The 18,749-nt window shown below is 35.9% G+C and overlaps 1 protein-coding gene across 1 annotated transcript; it reads left to right on the forward strand.

The window, feature by feature from the left end:
* The first annotated feature begins 300 nt into the window (after window positions 1–300).
* On the forward strand, window positions 301–18,449 carry LOC117991049 (UPAR/Ly6 domain-containing protein bero-like). The gene is made up of 4 exons (XM_034978593.2): window positions 301–457; window positions 13,797–13,882; window positions 14,592–14,709; window positions 16,045–18,449. Exons 1-4 carry the CDS (start codon window positions 397–399, stop codon window positions 16,254–16,256), a joined length of 477 nt encoding a protein of 158 aa, XP_034834484.1. The 5' UTR covers window positions 301–396; the 3' UTR covers window positions 16,257–18,449.
* Window positions 18,450–18,749: the final 300 nt, after the last annotated feature.

The following is an 18,749-nucleotide window of genomic DNA, read 5'->3' on the forward strand; positions in this document are numbered from 1 at the left end:
ACACATCAAACAAGTACATCACGTCGTGTATAGAATATTCTTGTCATATAAATCTTATTTCTACTGCCAGGCCGCCCTTCTCCGGGTTGCAAGCTATATCTATCTGTACCAAATTCCGTCAAAATCGGTTGAACGGATGGGCTTTGAAAGGCTAGCAGACAGACAGACAGACACACTTTCGCATTTATAATATTTATTTATTAGTATCTATGCATAGTAATGAAAAGCAGGATTGTCCGGAATTTTCACAAAGCACATTAACTCTACGTGTAAACTAAATGCGTTAGCCGGCGACGCTATGTCGGCAAGAGCGTTGGGCGTCTCAGTCTCTATAATACACCGCGAGAGTTCGCCCGTTTATTACTTGAAAGTCCTGTCGATAGTTTACCAATTACCATGGCCCGAAGTGGAGTGACAGCGTTCAGCTTTGCCGTCCTACTGGCTCTACTGGAAATAGGTATGTTAACTTTAAATTAAACTTTTTTAAAAGCTCTAGTTCTAAGAATAGAACTAGTACTATGATTAGTTTTCCGAAGTTCAGCTTCAATGCTATACAAAAAATAGTTTTACGATTTCCCTACTTGGTTTTCGAAGGTACCTTCAGTGAATTTATCAGACACGCTTTATAAATTTATTTACTGACTGACTAACTGATACACACGACTTTGTCTTCTGCGAGGATTTAGATTTTACAAATCCTGTGGAAACTCTTTGATTTTCTGCTATCTCTACCAAAGCAAACTATCTCTGTAAGATCGCGGACCGTGAAAAGCTAGTAGACAAACAGACAGACACACTTTTGCATATTGTAACTATAATAAATACTACTCTGTAATTTATAAGTCATCATCATCATCATCATCGTCAACCAATAGACGTCCACTGCTGGACATAGGTCTCTTGTAGGGACTTCCACACGCCACGGTCTTGCGCCGTCTGGATCCTGCGTATTATTTTATAAGTATAGAGTAGTATTTATTATAACTATATTATTATTGTAGTAGGTTCCTATACAAAAAATTTGCCTTTCATGTTTGAAATAACCGGTGTAAGTAGGTATATTCAAACAGATCGGTGCAATTTCGCATGTGATTTTCTGTTGCGGTTAAAGTGTTTCAAACATGCAAACAAACAAAAATCACCGCAGTTTTATATAATTTTATTAATTTTACATTGAGTTAGGTTTTCAAGTTAATATAGATATTTTAACTTTTTATATAGGTAGGTACACAGTAATAGGTACTTAGTATTACCTAACTACCAATTAGCATAGCCATGAAACTTGTATTCGAAGAACAATATTTTTTATTGCTCATTGTTAGTTCTTGTATAATGTGCCTATGACTAATAATACATCCGGTTTTGTTTGCCTGTCAAGGATTTGCTTCAGATATATTATTATACTAGCTGATGCCCGCGACTTCGTCCGCGTGGAATTAGGGTTTTCAAAAATCCCGTGGGAACTCTTTGATTTTCCGGGATAAAAATAGTCTATGTCACTCTCCAGGTTGCATTTATGCCTACCTATGCATAAAATCACGTCAATCCATTGCACCGTTGCGACGTGATTGAAGGACAAAACAACAAACCAACAAATAAACACACTTTTACATCTTTTTTTAATTATATAAGTAGGCATGATTATTGTAATGCGCAGACGTACGCATTGAGGGTCAAACCTCTGTGGTTTTTACAATGCGTGCTACCTATTATGTATAATTTTCTCTTGTATAATAATAATAAATTAAAAAAAAAATTATAATAAGGGTACTGATTATAATAAGGGTACTGATATGGATTTACCACGTTATATTTTATTTCTCTATTTCATATGTACCTAACTACCTACCTACTTTTTAAGCGATAGTACGAGTTAGTACGCGACAGGTCGAGATGGCAATCAGGGTGGGGACGCCCCGCATACCTACCCGCACAGCCCCGCGCTAACCCGGTGCGGGCGAGTGCGGGTGTGTAAGGTGCCGCCCCGCCTCATACACCGATTGCCATCTCGACGAATGGAATTTTCAAAAGTTAAGTATAAGTTTTGCGAAAAAACTACCTACTTACATGAGAGGATTTAAATTGAATAAATGATTTATTTTCTTTTCCGTCAAGTAAGTACGAGTAACTTAAAAGCTGTGATAGCCTAGTGGTAAGGAATCAGAGGTCGAGGGTTCGATCCCGGGCACGCATCTCTAACTTTTCGGAGTTATTGTGCATTTTAAGTACCTAATTAAATATCGCTTGCTCTGACGGTATTGGAAACATTGTGAGGAAACTGCATGCCTGAGAGTTCTCCATAATGTTCTCAAAGGTGTGTGAATTCTGCCAATCCGCATTTGGCCAGCGTGGTAGACTATAGCCAAAACCCTTCTCACTCTGAGAGGAGACCCGTGCTCTGTAGCGAGCCTGCAATGTGTTGATCATGATGAACTTAAATGAGCAACGCTCCAGTTTTTAGGAATGGGAAGGGGTGAACTCGACATACATAATATTAAATAAGTTGATTAAATGAAAACATGCTCGAATAAAGTCCTAAATGTGAAGAGAAACTGACTTATTATCTAATAGGATGTGACGAAACTGTTACCAAATTAGGCACAATACAAATACGAGTAGAGACTCGGGTACCTACCAATTTCGTGATGTAACTACATAACTATTAGAATTTAAAGTAATGGAGCGAATGACAAACAACTTTATTAACATCAATTTAGAATTATTTAATTACATTATATCGTATGTGGTCTACAGAGAGAGCCAGCTCGTGCCAGACCTTCGTTATTTTCTAAATGCTGACAGTTTCTCTGCGTATTGTCCCCAACACTGGGAGGAACGTTTCTTTGGATGTTTGTTTGGATCATAGTGGCTTTGGGAGATAACAGGTAATAAAGGTGTAAAAAATCTTTATAAGTATAAAGTCTATTTCTTTATATTTTCTTCGGAATAGTACCTATTAGAAAACACGTCATTCATTGCCAGACACTTAGTGTCGTGACAACCCCGGTACCAGGGGGTTGCCAGTGTTGGGGACAATACGCAGAGAAACTTTCAACTTTTATAAAATAACGAAGGTCTGGCCTCTAGTGAAGTATCTAGAAAAATTGTTCGAAATAAAAGGAAATAAACGATAAAACTAAGTATGTGGTTCACGCAGCTACAAAAAAAAATTAGTAGAGCGATAAACAACTTTATCAATTAAGGGTTAATTAATTGCATTTTACATAACTATGTGGGCGGACTACAATATAATATTACCTATGTGAGTATAATATGTGTTTGGAAAAATAGATTGCTTGAATTAAACGTTAAAGTATGGAAATCATTAATTACATTTTACATAACTATGTATCTGGAATATATATCTGTAGTTATACTAACTTATTACATAATATAGATAACGGGTACATGCCACTATTAATTTGGTGATTTATATCTGCCAATATATTTTAATGAGTAGAAATATCGGCAGATAAAAATCACCAAATTAATCGTGGTAAGTAGTTATGTACCCGTTATCTACAATAGGTATAATATGTCGTTTAAAACCACGAAATAAGCTTAAAATAACTTAAATACTAATATTATAAAAGAGGTTTGTTAGTTTATACCTATACATATTATTATATAGGATGTAATATCCTGAGCTAACCGATTCTGAAAATTCGTTCACTGATGCGTACAAATCATTGAATTTTTATGTACTAACGTACCTACACAAATAGGGTTAATTATATCACACGTACGAAGGTGCAGGCAAAAGCTAGTATGTGAATAGTTAGCTGTATATCTGGAACAAATAAACGTTAAAATTATGTTATACATACGCATAGGTACCTACTTACATTATTAGGTTAAGGCAGCAGCCTCCTATTGGGAGGGCTGTGACTTTCTGTATCTGTTTGATTCTGTGTGACTTTCTGTTTCTGTTAGCTTCTGTGTGACTTTTTGTTTCTGTTGGCTTCTGTGTGACTTTCTGTTTCTGTTTGCTTCTGTGTGACTTTCTGTTTCTGTTAGCTTCTGTGTGACTTTCTGTTTCTGTGTCTGTGTTTCTTTCTACCTGTGACTTTTTGGAGTTGTGTGAGTTGTAACTTGTAAGCTATTAAATGACCTTTGCTTTACGGTAAAGGAAAACATCGTGAAGAAACCTGCATGAATGAGAGTTCTCCATAGTGTTCTCAAAGGTGTGTGAAGCTTGCCAAACCAATCCGCAGTTGCCAGCGCGCAGCGTGGTGGACTACATCTAAGCCCTTCTCATTCAGAAAGGAGACTCGTGATCAGTAGTGAGCCGGCAGTTGGATTGATGATAATGATAAATTCCTACTAGCTTACCTGCCTCGCCTTCGTTCGGATATACCTAATTTTTGAAAAAAACAATCTAAGCGGAATCTATCTTAGAGAGAAAACTTACTAACATGCCAAGTTTCTAGTCTCAGCAGTTTGAGCTGTACCTACGTTGATATTACGTCCAAAGACTATGGCCAAAACCCTTCTCACTCTAAGAGGAGATTCGTGCTCTGTAGTGAGCCGGCGATGGGTTGATCATGATGTTGATATGTCAGTCAGTCAGTCTGACATACTACCTATTAACGTTTTGTATAGTCGTTGATTGCGGTGATAGCCTAATGGTTAAGACGTCCGCCTCCATATCGAAGGTCGGGGGTTCGATCCCGGGCACGTACCACTAACTTAACAGAGTTATGTGCGTTTTAAGTAATAAAATATCACTTGCTTTAACTGTAAAGGAAATCATCGTGAGGAAGCCTGAGAGTTCTCCATAATGTTCTCAAAGGTGTGAAGTCTGCCAATCCGCTAAACCCCTTCTCACTCTGGAAGGAGACCCATGCTCTGTAGTGAGCCGGCGATGGGTTGATCATGATGATGATGATAGTCGTTACATTTGGTAATTTATAAATTCATCCTTGAGTTCCAATTTAAGTATCTCTCTAGCAACTAAATTGGGCCATTAATCGGTTTGACCATGAACATACAACAATATGCACATATATACTCGTAACAAGCACACATACAAATGAATACACACACATATACGTAGATAAATAGTAAATAGTTGGACGGACGGATTTATATTATTCATTATCATCTGATGATCTCATACCAGAATTACCGGCCTCAAGAACAAACAACATTATCAAGGACATTTATTTATTATGATAAATGCGAAAGTTCCTCGCGAAAAAAACGGAGTAAGCACCACAATAGTGCAACGGGTGTGATTTCAGCCTGTTCCTTTACTACTTTTTTTTCAAGTTGGTGCAAGTTGAAAAAAAAGGCTTTGCAAGTACAAAGGCTTTCCGCGGGGTTTTTAAAACTTTCACAAGAAAAACTAGTCTATAATAATAATTATTCCATTTACCAATTTTGTAGTTCCTGTATAGGGTTTAATTAATCTCATTGATCATGCAATAGACACATTTTCCTTTTATCGATTCAAAATTTTACTCACGCTTCGAAACGTGGCTTTGAATTTAGAATGGTTGATTTTGCTATTGTGTTTTTTTTTATTTTGGACGAGTCATCGACATCTGCTAGAGTAATATACTTAGTGCTATATTGGCGTGCCACAGGGCCTCTTGGTTATTTAAAAACCGACCAATTGCTAGTCATAGTTGCGCACCGACGAGGGTTGCGTACTTGGATATTTTTTCGACATTTTGCACGATAAATCAAAAACTATTATTTATAAAATAAATAAAAATCTGTTTTAGAATAAACAGTTAAAGCGTTTTCATAATATGATACCCCATTTGGTATAGTTACTTAATTTGAAAATTGAAAATACTAATTAAGTATATTTTGTTCATGAACCCTTTTTTTTTGTGACTACAGCTACAACGTACTTACAGTACAATGTCAGCAGCATTAGACGTACCGTAAAAAACGTGAGCCGAGATCACTTCAGGGCCGATCTCTGCCGATGTCATCTGGCATTTCATCGATGATAAAGACTAAATTCGCATGCATTTTTAGTTCTTTTGAAAAATTCGTTTTATGGCGACTTTTGCGCCTCTAGCATCTAGATGGTCTAATTAATGGCGATAATCTATTAACTCTTCAAATTAACTAACATGGCACGAGCGATAAAGTAAATCTATCATTTAAAATTCTTAGCGAATAATTCCACCCTCTCAATAGTTAATCACACTTTTAAACCAAAATTATAAATTCAACTCAACTCAATTTAATAGGGATGAAAGGAGTACATTATCAACTAGCTAGTCTAGGAAATATTTTTTGGGATATATCTGTAATGACTACAAAATTTTAAAATTAGTTACTATATTTGACAGATATTATCCGTCAAATATAATTACTATGGTGCTCAATTCGTTCCGTTTTTTAGTATATTGTATAGTTTACGTTATTTCCTATACGAGCAATGAGCAAATGAGCCTAACTATTATTCATACCAATTACTATTATTGAACAAAGGTTCTTTAGGTATCTAGTAAGCTTACCTAGAAAGAGTTCACAACACCATGTCAATTGTTTTTGTTCGTCATCGATTCACGTTAATTAGTTACACGTATATAAAACACTGCAATAACAATGCATGCCTTCACTATCACTCGCATCTCTGCTCGTGCGAAATTCACATTACCTGTACCCTAACCTAGATTTACAAATTAGGTATAGGTACCAATAATGATGGACTAAACCAGGCGTTCCCAATCTTTTCATACTGCAACTTCCTTTACATGTTCTTATAAAGACTAGCGACCCGCCCCGGCTTCGCATGGGTGCAGTGTAGATACTAATGAGGTGTCAGTGAGATTTCAATTTTCCTACGGATCTCTAATTTTTTGAGACTTAAACTATACCTATTAACCTTCCTCTTGAATCACTCTATCTATTGGTGAAAGCCGCATTAAAATCCGTTGCGTAGTTTAAAAGATCTTTTTGAAAGATCGATTTAGGAGACGCGTTCATACATACATACATACTGTGCGTATGTATGAACGCGGGAAGTGACTTTATTTTATACTATGTAAAGAAGAAGAAGATACCTCGGAAAATCAAAGAGTTCTGATCCAGAGCGGAGAAGTCGCAGGCATTATCTAGTAAATAAACAAATAGGTACATGTTTAAATAAAACTTGATAACTGATTTTTCTATTAAATTATATTCCATTTTTCAGATAGGCAATAAAAAATAAATAAAAAACGTCCCATTAAGATAATATTAAATTCAACGAGGTCACTACTTGTCAAGGAGTGATACAAAGAAGCACATTATGTACCCTATCTTCTAAAGAGAACAATTGGGCAACACGGGCAATTGAAACCCGCAATTCCAGGCAATTTAGTCAATTATGATGTCACGACCACATGAAGCAATTTACTGCAATACCCAGCAAAAATTTCAGCAGTGTTATGCGGAATAATTGCTCCAGATCGATCCATACGTGTTGCCGAGTAACAATTGAATAAAAAACCGGCCAAGTGCGAGTCAGGCTCGCGCACCGAGGGTTCCGTACTGAGGGTTTTTCGACATTTTGCACAATAAATCAAAAACTATGATTCATAAAAATAAATAAAAATCTGTTTTGAATCCACAGGTGAAGCCCTTTCATACGATACCACACTTGATATAGTTATCTTACTTTCATAATTGAAAATACTAATTATTAGTTCATGACCACAATTAAATTTTTTTTTGTGTGATGTGACCACAAATTCACAGTTTTCAGATTTTTTCCCCTAAAGCCAGCTGACCCACCTACCTGAAAAATTTCATGATTCTAGGATGTCTGGGTCAACGGGAAGAACCCTGTAAGTTTCTTGACAGACAGACAGACAACAAAGTGGTCCTATAAGGGTTCCGTTTTTCCTTTTGTGGTACGGTACCCTAAAAATTGCTCAAGTAAGCGCACCATTATGACTCGTCCAATTAGGAAGTTGGTGCGAAATATCCTAGGTACCTTTTTAACATCAATTGAGTTATATCGTTTGTGCCTATTGCAAAATTAAAGAGCTAGGTTTCTGACCTCTTTCTTATATGTCTCAACTTCTGTGTCTGTGTTGTTATTTTCATTACTGAAAGTTATGACACCTTCCACTAAAGCATTATAGGTCATTTCTACTTATACTTACGTTACTTATGTTTTTTTCTGTGCGATTGGCGTCAACAAAGGCAATTTTGATTTGCAGTGTAAATAGGTACTCTCAACCTTCAAATACGTTGAGAATAGATTTGATTTAGTCGAATGTTTATGGGCTCTGACTATTATTGTATACTTCCATCTTTCTTGAACCACCAACGTTCTTGCATATAAATGACTAGCTTCTGCCCGCGGCTTCGCCCGCGTGGTCTACAGGAAACAAATGCCATTTTTTTCTGACACCTAACCTCAAGAAAAAAACCTACAAACTTTCATCCCCTATTTTACCACCCTTATGGGCGAATTTTCCAAAAATCCTGAAACACGTATTTCTTCATTTATGACCGAAATCCCAAATACCAATTTTCATGCAAATAACTTGAAAAATTACGGACTTTCATACAAACTTCCATCCCCCATTTAACCCACTTAGGGGTGGAATTTCGAAAAATCCTTTCTGTGGATACCTACTCTTTACAAAGAATAGACCCTCCAAATTTTATGTCTTTAGGACCAGCCGTTTAGGCTGTGCGTTGATATATTATATGTCAGTCAGTCAGTCAGGACTTTGAATTTTATATATATAGATTACCTACTCATTTTATCCATACTTCCATACTAATATTATAAATGCGAAAGTGTGTCTGTCTGTCTGCTAGCTTTTCACGGCCCAACCGTTCAACCGATTTTGATAAAATTTGGTACAGAGTTAGGTTATATCCCGGGGCCTTCCCCGGGATATAACCTAACAACCTAACGGGATGCAACCTAAGGACATAGGCTACTTTTTATCCCGGAAAATTAAAGAGTTCCCACGGGATTTAAAAAAAACGTAAATCGGACGCGGACGAAGTTGCGGGCATCATCTACATAGTTTTAAATATTAATTTAATCACTTCCATCTCTGCGTCATTTTCAGTCAAGGTCTAACACGTCTTGTTATGGAAAAATTCGTGTTGCGAAAAACAGGTAAAAAAACCTAACTATTATGATTGAAAGTGGCCATGAAAAACTCTATCTGCGGTTTTTATTACACATAAATAATTACACCAAAAACTAGTATTACGGAACATTAAGAGCAATGATGTTCAATGTGCTAAATTTGGGAAACCGCCAGAAAGTTTATAAAAAAGTAGGTATTATGGTTGTCAGCTCCCTCATAAATTAGCTTAACGCGGCCTTGAGATTAAGCGATATTCTACGCAAAATTTGTAAGATTGGATATAGGAGGTAATCTGCGAAACTAATGATCCAGCTCTGAAAATTCTTTCACTGCTACATTATCCTCGTGTGCTGTAAGGAACGCGGACGAAATCGCGGAAAATTCTAGTTAAAAATTACTTATATAATTATTAAAATTTCAAACTAGATTACTATTTATTTTATTGTGAATTCTAGTAAGTAAATAGTTATATTTATTACAATAAACAATGTCAAAAATTATTAAAACTAAAATTAAATATAATATATATTATTATTCGTCAACGTCGTCAAAAGTCCACCCCCAGTTGCCCCTGGGACAAAGGTACCCATCAAGCTGGCAGCATTGCCACGCTGAATGCCGATGGACAATCTTTGAACCAGGGTGCAGATCGCATCTAGATCGCAACTAGATTATATGGTCCAGTGGGAGGCTTTGGCCGTGGCTAGTTACCACCCTACCGGCAAAGCCGTGGCGCCAAGTGATTTAGCGTTCTGGTACGATGCGATGCCATGTAGAAACCAAAGGGGCATGGGGTTTAATAAAAACTGGCATATCCCTTCCAGGTTAGCCAGCTTCCATCTTAGCCTTCATCATCACTTACCACGTGAGATTGCAGTCAAGGGTTAACTTGTATCTGAATAAAATAAAATAAAAAACTTAATAATAAATAATAGGTAGGTAGGTACATAGTGTTTATAGTTCTTCGTGGTAAGATAGGAATATCTATTGTTTCTAAGGATAAACTAATGCGCAACTCAACGCGCTAGGTCTAAAAAGGTCTAGGTGATCTCGTTTTGCATTTTGTAAATGACCCTTATCAGTTATCACAATAAGTGATGCAACAGATTTTAATAATCCTGAGAACAAGTATATTATAGCAAAATATTCCGCCGGCTGTTAGCTAACCAACTAACCATGTCTATATACGTGTTATATACATAGTATAAACTTGTCGAAGGTGAGGCGTTTGATCATGAACTAAATATATAAAAGGTAGTACCAACGCTGATGTCATCGGTGAAAAAAACACGCACCTACGTCCTACGTCTGTGTCAATAGAAGTTGTGTACAAAATGTTGCAAAAACCAACCGGCCACGGGCCGGCCGGCGCGGGCGGCCGCTTGGTGGTATTGTTTAGTTTTTAGATTTACGAGTACTTATCTTAATAATTAATTTTTCATCAACTGACTATGATAGGTTTAAAAAAGCATAAACAAAAATTTCTAAGAACCTACTTAACATAAAATCTTTGTTAAATAAATGCAACAAAATTAATATAATGAAAGTTAAAATAGGTAACGGCGCCGATTCCATTGTCTTTTCTCTAAACTTTTTTACAGATTAGAGTATCTGCATCTTTTTCTTTTTAATATTGCTATAAAAGGACGGAACTTGAATTTTACATCTAAAGACTAAATTTTAGTGCAGCTACAAATTTAAACAATGAGCTCGCGACTGACTAAACACATTATAATTTTTTTTTGTGATCCCTTACGCCTGCTATAAGACCTATCTAATATAATATTATTATTGTTTGTTGTTTGTTTCCTAAACTAATTTTCAATCGCTTAACTTTTTTGCGGTTTAGGTATCCCGGACGTCCGTTAAGAAGCATTGCTCCAAGAATCAGTCCATTCCTTGACCCAAATTTCACGTAGACGAAGCCGTTAGTAGTAATATTTAATAATATCATTTTAATAGAAAGATATATTTGTTTTGCAGACCCAATTCCATGACGATTTATTACGCAGAGATGTCACAGATTTCGAACTACTGTGAGCAATTCCTTTCCTGAATTCATATTTCTACTTAAGTACTTTGTTTGCGTTCAACATAGTATTGAATGGATGTAGAATATTACCTTGATACTTAGCAGCTATAATATTATACGCGACTCACTTAAAACTTTTGACTTACACAAACAGATTAGATTTATTATTACCCGAGTACGGAAGCTCAACGGAAGGATAGAGTTTGGCAGTTACTCGTATTCAGAGTGTTACACGTTAGATGATAGATCATAAATTACCATTATTGTGTAGTATCAAATAGTAGTAGTAGTGCCATACATTACTTTGTTATCTCTGCTACTTGACAGACTATGATTATCTCTATATATAAAAATAAATCGCTGAATGTGTTGCTGATCGCAAATCTCGAGAACAGCTGAACCGATTTCGCTAATTCTTTTTTCATAATATTGAAGTACGGGGATGGTTCTTACGGAGAGAATTTTTTTAAACAATCCTGAAAAAGAATCGACTGTTAGGCGGTATGAAGTTCGCCAGGGCAGCTAGTTAATTATAATATAAACTTGTGCTTGAACGATGCTTCCTTGATTTTTAAATTATGTGGTTCAATTCTCGCCATCCTCTTTTCAAACCCTCTTTTATTCCCTCAGGGGTGGTATTTTTCAAAATCCTTTCTTAGCGGATGTCTGTGTCATAATAGTTATATGCGTGCTCACGGTATATGCAAATTTTAGCCTGATTCGTCCAGTAGTTTGAGCTGTACATTTATAGATCAGTCAGTCAATCAGGTTTTCCTCTTATACATGTATACAGTTTCTAAGCAAGTTACAGGGAAAACATAATATTATTATCACTAACTATGATCAGGCACCTCCTAAACTCGGGCCTCCCGAACCAATTTGTGGAGGTAAAAACATTTTTTTGCTCTTGCGCATTGTATGTATACATACTACATGCCGACATGTCGTCATACCGTAAATAACACAGGTGAATAACATCTGTTCCCTATCTCACAACGGAATTCAATTCCAAACAAATTCTTTCTAACACTAACACACTGAAGCGATAAATAGTTTGAATGTTCTGCTGATAAGTAGATATTTTAAACCGAAGACAGCGTAGTATTAGTTTTTTTAGTAAACTTATTGATTGGAAGGTCACTTAATAGTTCACCGTTAAAAAAAGACGATGATCACGATATTATGTAAGCAAGATTATCGGATATAGGACAGGCCCTATTTTTAATCTACTAAGCTTAGATAGTGGTGTATAAATACACATGCCCCTGAATTTTTCCTGTCTTTGTCACTCGGCCATTATTAGATTATTTATTATTTGATTATTATTATTATACATGCCTAGAATAAAAAAGAATAGAAAAGAATAGGAAGATTTAAATAAATTTTCACAAATACTTTTGAATCGTCAAATGAATCTACCACTGATTTCAGATAGCTTCCCAGTTATTTTAGAGCCTCGTAGTTCCTTCATTGCTGACGATCGTAGTGTTATGTTGGCGGGATCCCATAAATAAATAAATGTACTTATTTCATATTCCTCTGTCGGTGGCTATTTTCGGTGTTATGTAGGATTCGCTTGAATTGAATTCCGTTAGTTGGTCAGACCATCACTACCCATAATTTGTTTGTTTGTTTGTTTGTTGGTTATTGGTTTGCCTCCAATCACGCCACGCCGCAATGGAGCAATGGATCGGCATGATTTTTGAATATATACTATTATGTAGTTAAAGATCTAGAGAGTGACATAGGCTACTTTTATCTCGGAACATTAAAGAGTTCCCACGGGATTCCAAAATCCTCGACGAAGTCACGGCTATCATCTAGTATAATTTAATTGGCTAGTGTAAATTTCTTTGATATATATAGTCGTAGGGAGGTAGAAATAAAATGTCAGTATTGCAGATGACTTGAGTCATAAAGGGAACTAAAAAGTTTGGTTGATTCGCTTCGTCGCGTATATTCGTGGTTAATTTGACCAGTACCCGTCGTTTGCCACACCCGATTCTATTTTAGTGTACCGAAACGCACATTCTCATATATCTACGCATGTGTTCTCGTTGTTCCTACTCATTCGTGTCGCATACATAGCGTTGTTGCGCAATCGGCTTCTTTTCTAGATAAAAAGGAGACAGACCATTTCCTCTTTTTCCTTTAAGGTGCCTCTACATTAATTACATACAAACGTACCGGATGTGTGGACTATGGCAGTGCATTTGACTCGTAACTTTTAAAATTGCCTGGACTTGCTACACTTTCGACCAAATATCAATGGCGACAGTTCTAGTAGTAGGTAGGCATGTGTCCTATCCTATCCTATGTGATTTTGAAAAATTCATGTAATAACCTACTGATTTTTTTGGTGAAACAAATGACCAGTGCTAGTAATATCAAAACACACGTCCGTGTGTCAAAGCCAAGTTCGAATAAGAAAAAAATTCTAACAAGAACGGCGATAATATTTACTCTAGGATCATATTATATCTACTGTAGGAACATATTTATTCTATCCATCGGCTCCTTGCCACTTTTTTGATATCATCTGTGCACCTATAATAGTAATGTATATTGTATATACATATTATATTGGAGGATCTGCCAATGCTGCGTTTTCCGGTTACTTTAGTCACAATGCATAATACTGAAAAACTCGATTTTTTTCTTAACTCCATTATTTAATGTTATGCTCGTTTTGATTTCAGGTTCCTGCATGAGATGCTACCAATGCAACTCCCAGTCGGACCCCAAATGCAAGGACCCCTTCGTCCCCAACCAGAGTCTATTAGTGGTAAGTACGAGGGTTGTTTTATTTTATTCGATGTCTTCGACTCACTTGATTAGATTGAAGGAAGAGAGGAACGGAAATGACAGATCTATATTGAAAAGTCACAACACTGAGGGTGCTGATGTGATGGTGAAATTAATAATGACTATGCTTTTCACACTGCCCTCTACCTACTAATACAATACAAGTTCGCTGGACCGGGCGATTGCCAACCTGTTTTTGAAGCAACTTGATTTTCTCCATTTTGGCGCTGATAGCAGAGTGAGAGTCATGTGAGCATACTCGGAACTAAATGTTAGCTATGAGACATCTGTCAACAAGGTGTCAAGTGTCAACATAAAGACCATATGACAAAAAGTATCAATTTTATTTTCCCTGTGCATTCGGAACAAAAAATCACTGTCATTTTGTATCGCGCATACCTCTTCCTGCTTACTTTGTATGTGTTCATTTCAGTGGTTTTTCAACCGCCATCATAAAAATTTAATTTTAAACCGGAAGGTATTTTCTGCTCTTGTTTTGTTTTTTTTTTCACTTAATTTTATTTAAAAATAAAAACAGTGAAATTAAAATCAAGTTAGAGAGAGAGTTTGTTTGCTTGTTGTTGTTGTCTCAATTTAAATGTAATTTGGCACAAAGATATAGCTTGCATCGCGATTCGTGATTTTAAAAAAACCTATTGTTATTTAAAATACTTAAATTATGATTCCAGGAATGCAACAGCCAGGACTCTGTGAACTTCAACCGCGGCTACTTGAGCCAACTCCTGCCAGCTGAGCTGATTCACTCCGTGCCCGGCGCGCCGAGGCAATGCCACAAGATCGTCACGCGTTAGTATCAAAATCACACTATTAATATTATAAAGGCGAAAGTTTGTTTAATATGTGTATGTGTGTGTGTGTGTTTTATCCCGGAAAAACAAAGACTTCCCGGAAAAAAAGTGTCCCCTTTGTTCTTGTTTGAATATTCTAAGCCTTTGTTCTGCAACAGCGCCCCCCTGTCAATGTCATGCAAGTGCCAAGAGAGCCTTGTCGCACTGTACCTAGTAATAAATCGCCTTCACAGATGAGGATCTGTGATCGCCCCTGACCTGTGAATAATGTGACGGTCTACATTTAAAAAGGTCAGGGGAAGTACAATTTAGTCCCATTTTTCGTTTTATTTAGTTCCCTATCTCCAGAATTAAAGAACCCTTATACGATCACATTGTTGTCTGTCTGCCTATCCTGTCTGTCCCGTCAAGGGGATAAAAACCTACAGGATACCGTTGAGGTAGAATCATGAAATTTGCCTGGCAATGTCTTAAAGCACGATTAAAGGGAAAAATCCGTAAATTGTATATTTGTGGTTATATCATCAAAATAAAATCAGAAATGTTATTTCTTGTACGATGGTACGGAACTCTTCATCTGTGAGTTGCATCCGATGGTGCTAATTCGGTTGAACACATTCTCTAAATTGACAGGTCTAAAAATAATGCGCGGTTACGCAAAGAGCATTCTGTACCCGTAGTACAAGATTTTACGTCTCACCAAACCAAACCAAATTCGAGAGTCGAAATACTTCCGCATTACAGTAAAATGGACCTAAACAGCCTTGAATTGAAGTCAAATATTCAATGCCACTGATTTTAATTTCGCAATGTTTCCGCTTGGAGCGCTGGCTGTAGAAGTGTAGACAAACTTGAGCTTTAATGCAAGGCATTTAAGATCCAGTTTACTGTAACGCGGAAGTATTTCGACTCTCGAATTTGGTTTGATTTGGTGAGACGTAAAATCTTGTACTACGGGTACAGGAAAGGATATCATTAATAATTTTAGACTTATTAGTTTACTTTAACGTCGTTGCCATAGACATAATAAGTATGGAAAATAGATAGATAGAAATACTTTATCGCACACAAAAAATATTACATAACATGACAAAAACAAAGAAACTAAAACTAAAAAATAATTGTATGCAAAGGCGGCCTTATTGCTCACAGCAATCTCTACCAGGCAACCTTTGGTGAAAGGAGAAACTAGGTGTGTTGGATAGTACTTACACGCAATACAGAAAAATGTAGTAGTATAATATTATATAATATGAATCCTACATCTATGATCATTGCCGTCCGGTGAAAATAGTTATACTGAATTCCTCTAACCGTTTTTTTTCTCTCTCAGAATCCGGAACAACAATCCGTACTTGCTTGGATGTGAACCCCGCCAGCCAGACAACGTGCAATACGCTGAAAATGACACAGGATGTCACCAAACAAACCAAATATTGCAGCGTGTGTGACAAGGATCTCTGTAATGCAGCTGGATCTATCTCCGTCTCCCTCCCACTTGCGTTCGCAGCAGCTATTGCTACTTACCTTTACAGCAAGCATTAATAATATTAATTTATGCTTAATATAATAATAATTATTAAGTATATTGTACTAACATTTGTCTATGGCCAGCTTAAAACCACCATATTTTTGACTCTGAATTTCTCCCACGCTAATGTCGAATACTACGCGTTTCAAATTTCAACTAAGAAGCGCAACGCCATCTATGGCTAGTAAGTACAATGTAATGTCGAATTAGAGACTTCTTTATCCTACCTAAGTACTAATATACTTAATGTGTAAAAAAATACCTTTCACGAGCCATTATATCTGTTTGTGTAAAATTAGTCAAAAGTACCATTTTAGCTCTTACTTTAAAGGTGAACCGTACTTTTGACATGACAGTGGACCCATAGAATTAAAGTGGCGAGTGAGAAGTCATTTTGTACGGACTATACCTTGCAAATCGTCTTCTTGACTGACATGTACAGCCCATTTCACTGTTACGACCATACGACACTGGCAATGGTGACAACATAGCAAACACACGACCGACATCAGGTAGGCGTAGGAAGATCTTACAGCTAATTTTATACCTTAACTTGGCGCAAAACTATACTTTCTCTATACAATACACTAAAAGTTCCGAAGTATTTTATGCCAATACCTAACGCCGTAGGCTTTATGGATTTCCATAATAATTATGTAATGGAAATAAAAAGTTGTATTATAGTGCTGGCTACCAATTGGTCATAAAGTATTATTTAAAATAACTATAGAATTTTCCACTTGGTATACCTACCTATGTAAATATTATATTTTATCCCCGTTAGGTATACGTACCTATATATCAACCGCCTCGGTTTTACAGTTATTAAGTACCTATTAAAGTACCTATTAGTCTAATCTAAACATTCGGTTGCACAGAATCTCAAATAAACTACATTGAAAGGTCCAAGAATAATGCTGTTCTTTCCGTACAGTACCTACATTATGAAAAGGAAAGCACTATTTTTAGTCCTGTCAATTTATTTTCTTATGAGATTGTATACAACCGAATTAGCACCATAGAAGTACTACGACAAAAACGAGATTCGCAATCGTGCTCGCGAGCAAAATTTGCCACCGCGACTGTTGGCCACTCTTTTGTTTTTCGTGTTTCGTCCGGGAAGACGTCTTATTGACTAGGTGTTCAGCAAAAACTGCGAATATAATTAAAGATCTACCCTGAAAAGGAATGAAGGATCGTATTGTAGAAAAACTGGTAAATTTTAAGTCGTATGTCGATGAGTATAAACTCTAAACCATGTTGCTTCAAGCATCAATTTTCTATGCAGCTTATGGTTTAATAAACTGCCATTACCCGTTCTAGGTTGCTAACTTAGACTATACCTTGGTATTAATATCGTCTCATGTAAAACCGTATTCAAACGGTTCTTGGTCATTAATTAATAAAAAAGCTTATACAATCTTGTATTAAATACCAATGCCTTCAACGTATTAAACCCGTCCAATATTGATGTTGTTCATTTTGCTTGTTGGAATAGTTATAATAATCTACTTGTACTGTATTATAGTAAAACCATTTTAATAGGCCACTTAATTTGACAATAGGTAAGATGTGAGGATGTACCTACATATGGTAAGAAAAAGAGTCAAAAAGAACAATAAAGTTCGGTTTCTAAAAAAAATTACTTGCAATAAAATATGCATAATTGATATATTTAATTGTTAGTCAAAGACTGCTTGCTCTCTGTTATATACTTATTACGGTATTTAATTTTTCATTTCAGTGTTAAATAATATCATACCTATATGCTTACCGTATATACGTACTTACATACCATAAATAATGTCAAAAGTGGACTATGAAAATGGCTATATCGTAAATAAAAATAAAAAATAAAAATAAAAAAGTGTTAGCATCTATGACGTGTTGATATTATAATATTATTACTACGATGAATGTAACCCAACCGTGTTAACCAAAAATAAAATGTACCTGCTATCCAATTGTACAAAATATAAGAATACAAAATATTATGATATAAACAGAAAATTACAGGTGTTTGATTTCTAAAGTTGATCCATAAGCAAAAAATGGCACTGACACCTAAGACAATTTTTTTTCTATTATTTATTGTAACTAAACACGGGTCGACTAATATCGAAAAATAAATAAGCATTTATGTATCACAAAACAGTTGTCGACCCTCCCTTTAAACTTTATTGTATCCATTTTTAATAAAATCAATATTAAAGTAAACTGAAGAACATTATTTTTATTTTTGCCTTTCACGTACCTACTTAATTTTTTTGTTGTAATAAATAATTACCATATAAGGTTTTTGTATTTTTTTATATACTTAACATAGAAGTGCGACTGACGAATAGGTATATAATCCCCGGCAAAGAAATTGAAAAAAATTTAAGATTTTATTCATTTTAGTTTAGGTTAAAGACAGTGTACAAAGGAATCGGCGCCATTGACGAAAAATTCGAGACGTTTGCGTTTGCCTGGTTCACTTTTGCCTCACGAACAACGATATAGTACGC

Source organism: Maniola hyperantus, chromosome 19, assembly GCF_902806685.2.
Source record: "Maniola hyperantus chromosome 19, iAphHyp1.2, whole genome shotgun sequence".
NCBI lineage: Eukaryota > Metazoa > Arthropoda > Insecta > Lepidoptera > Nymphalidae > Maniola > Maniola hyperantus.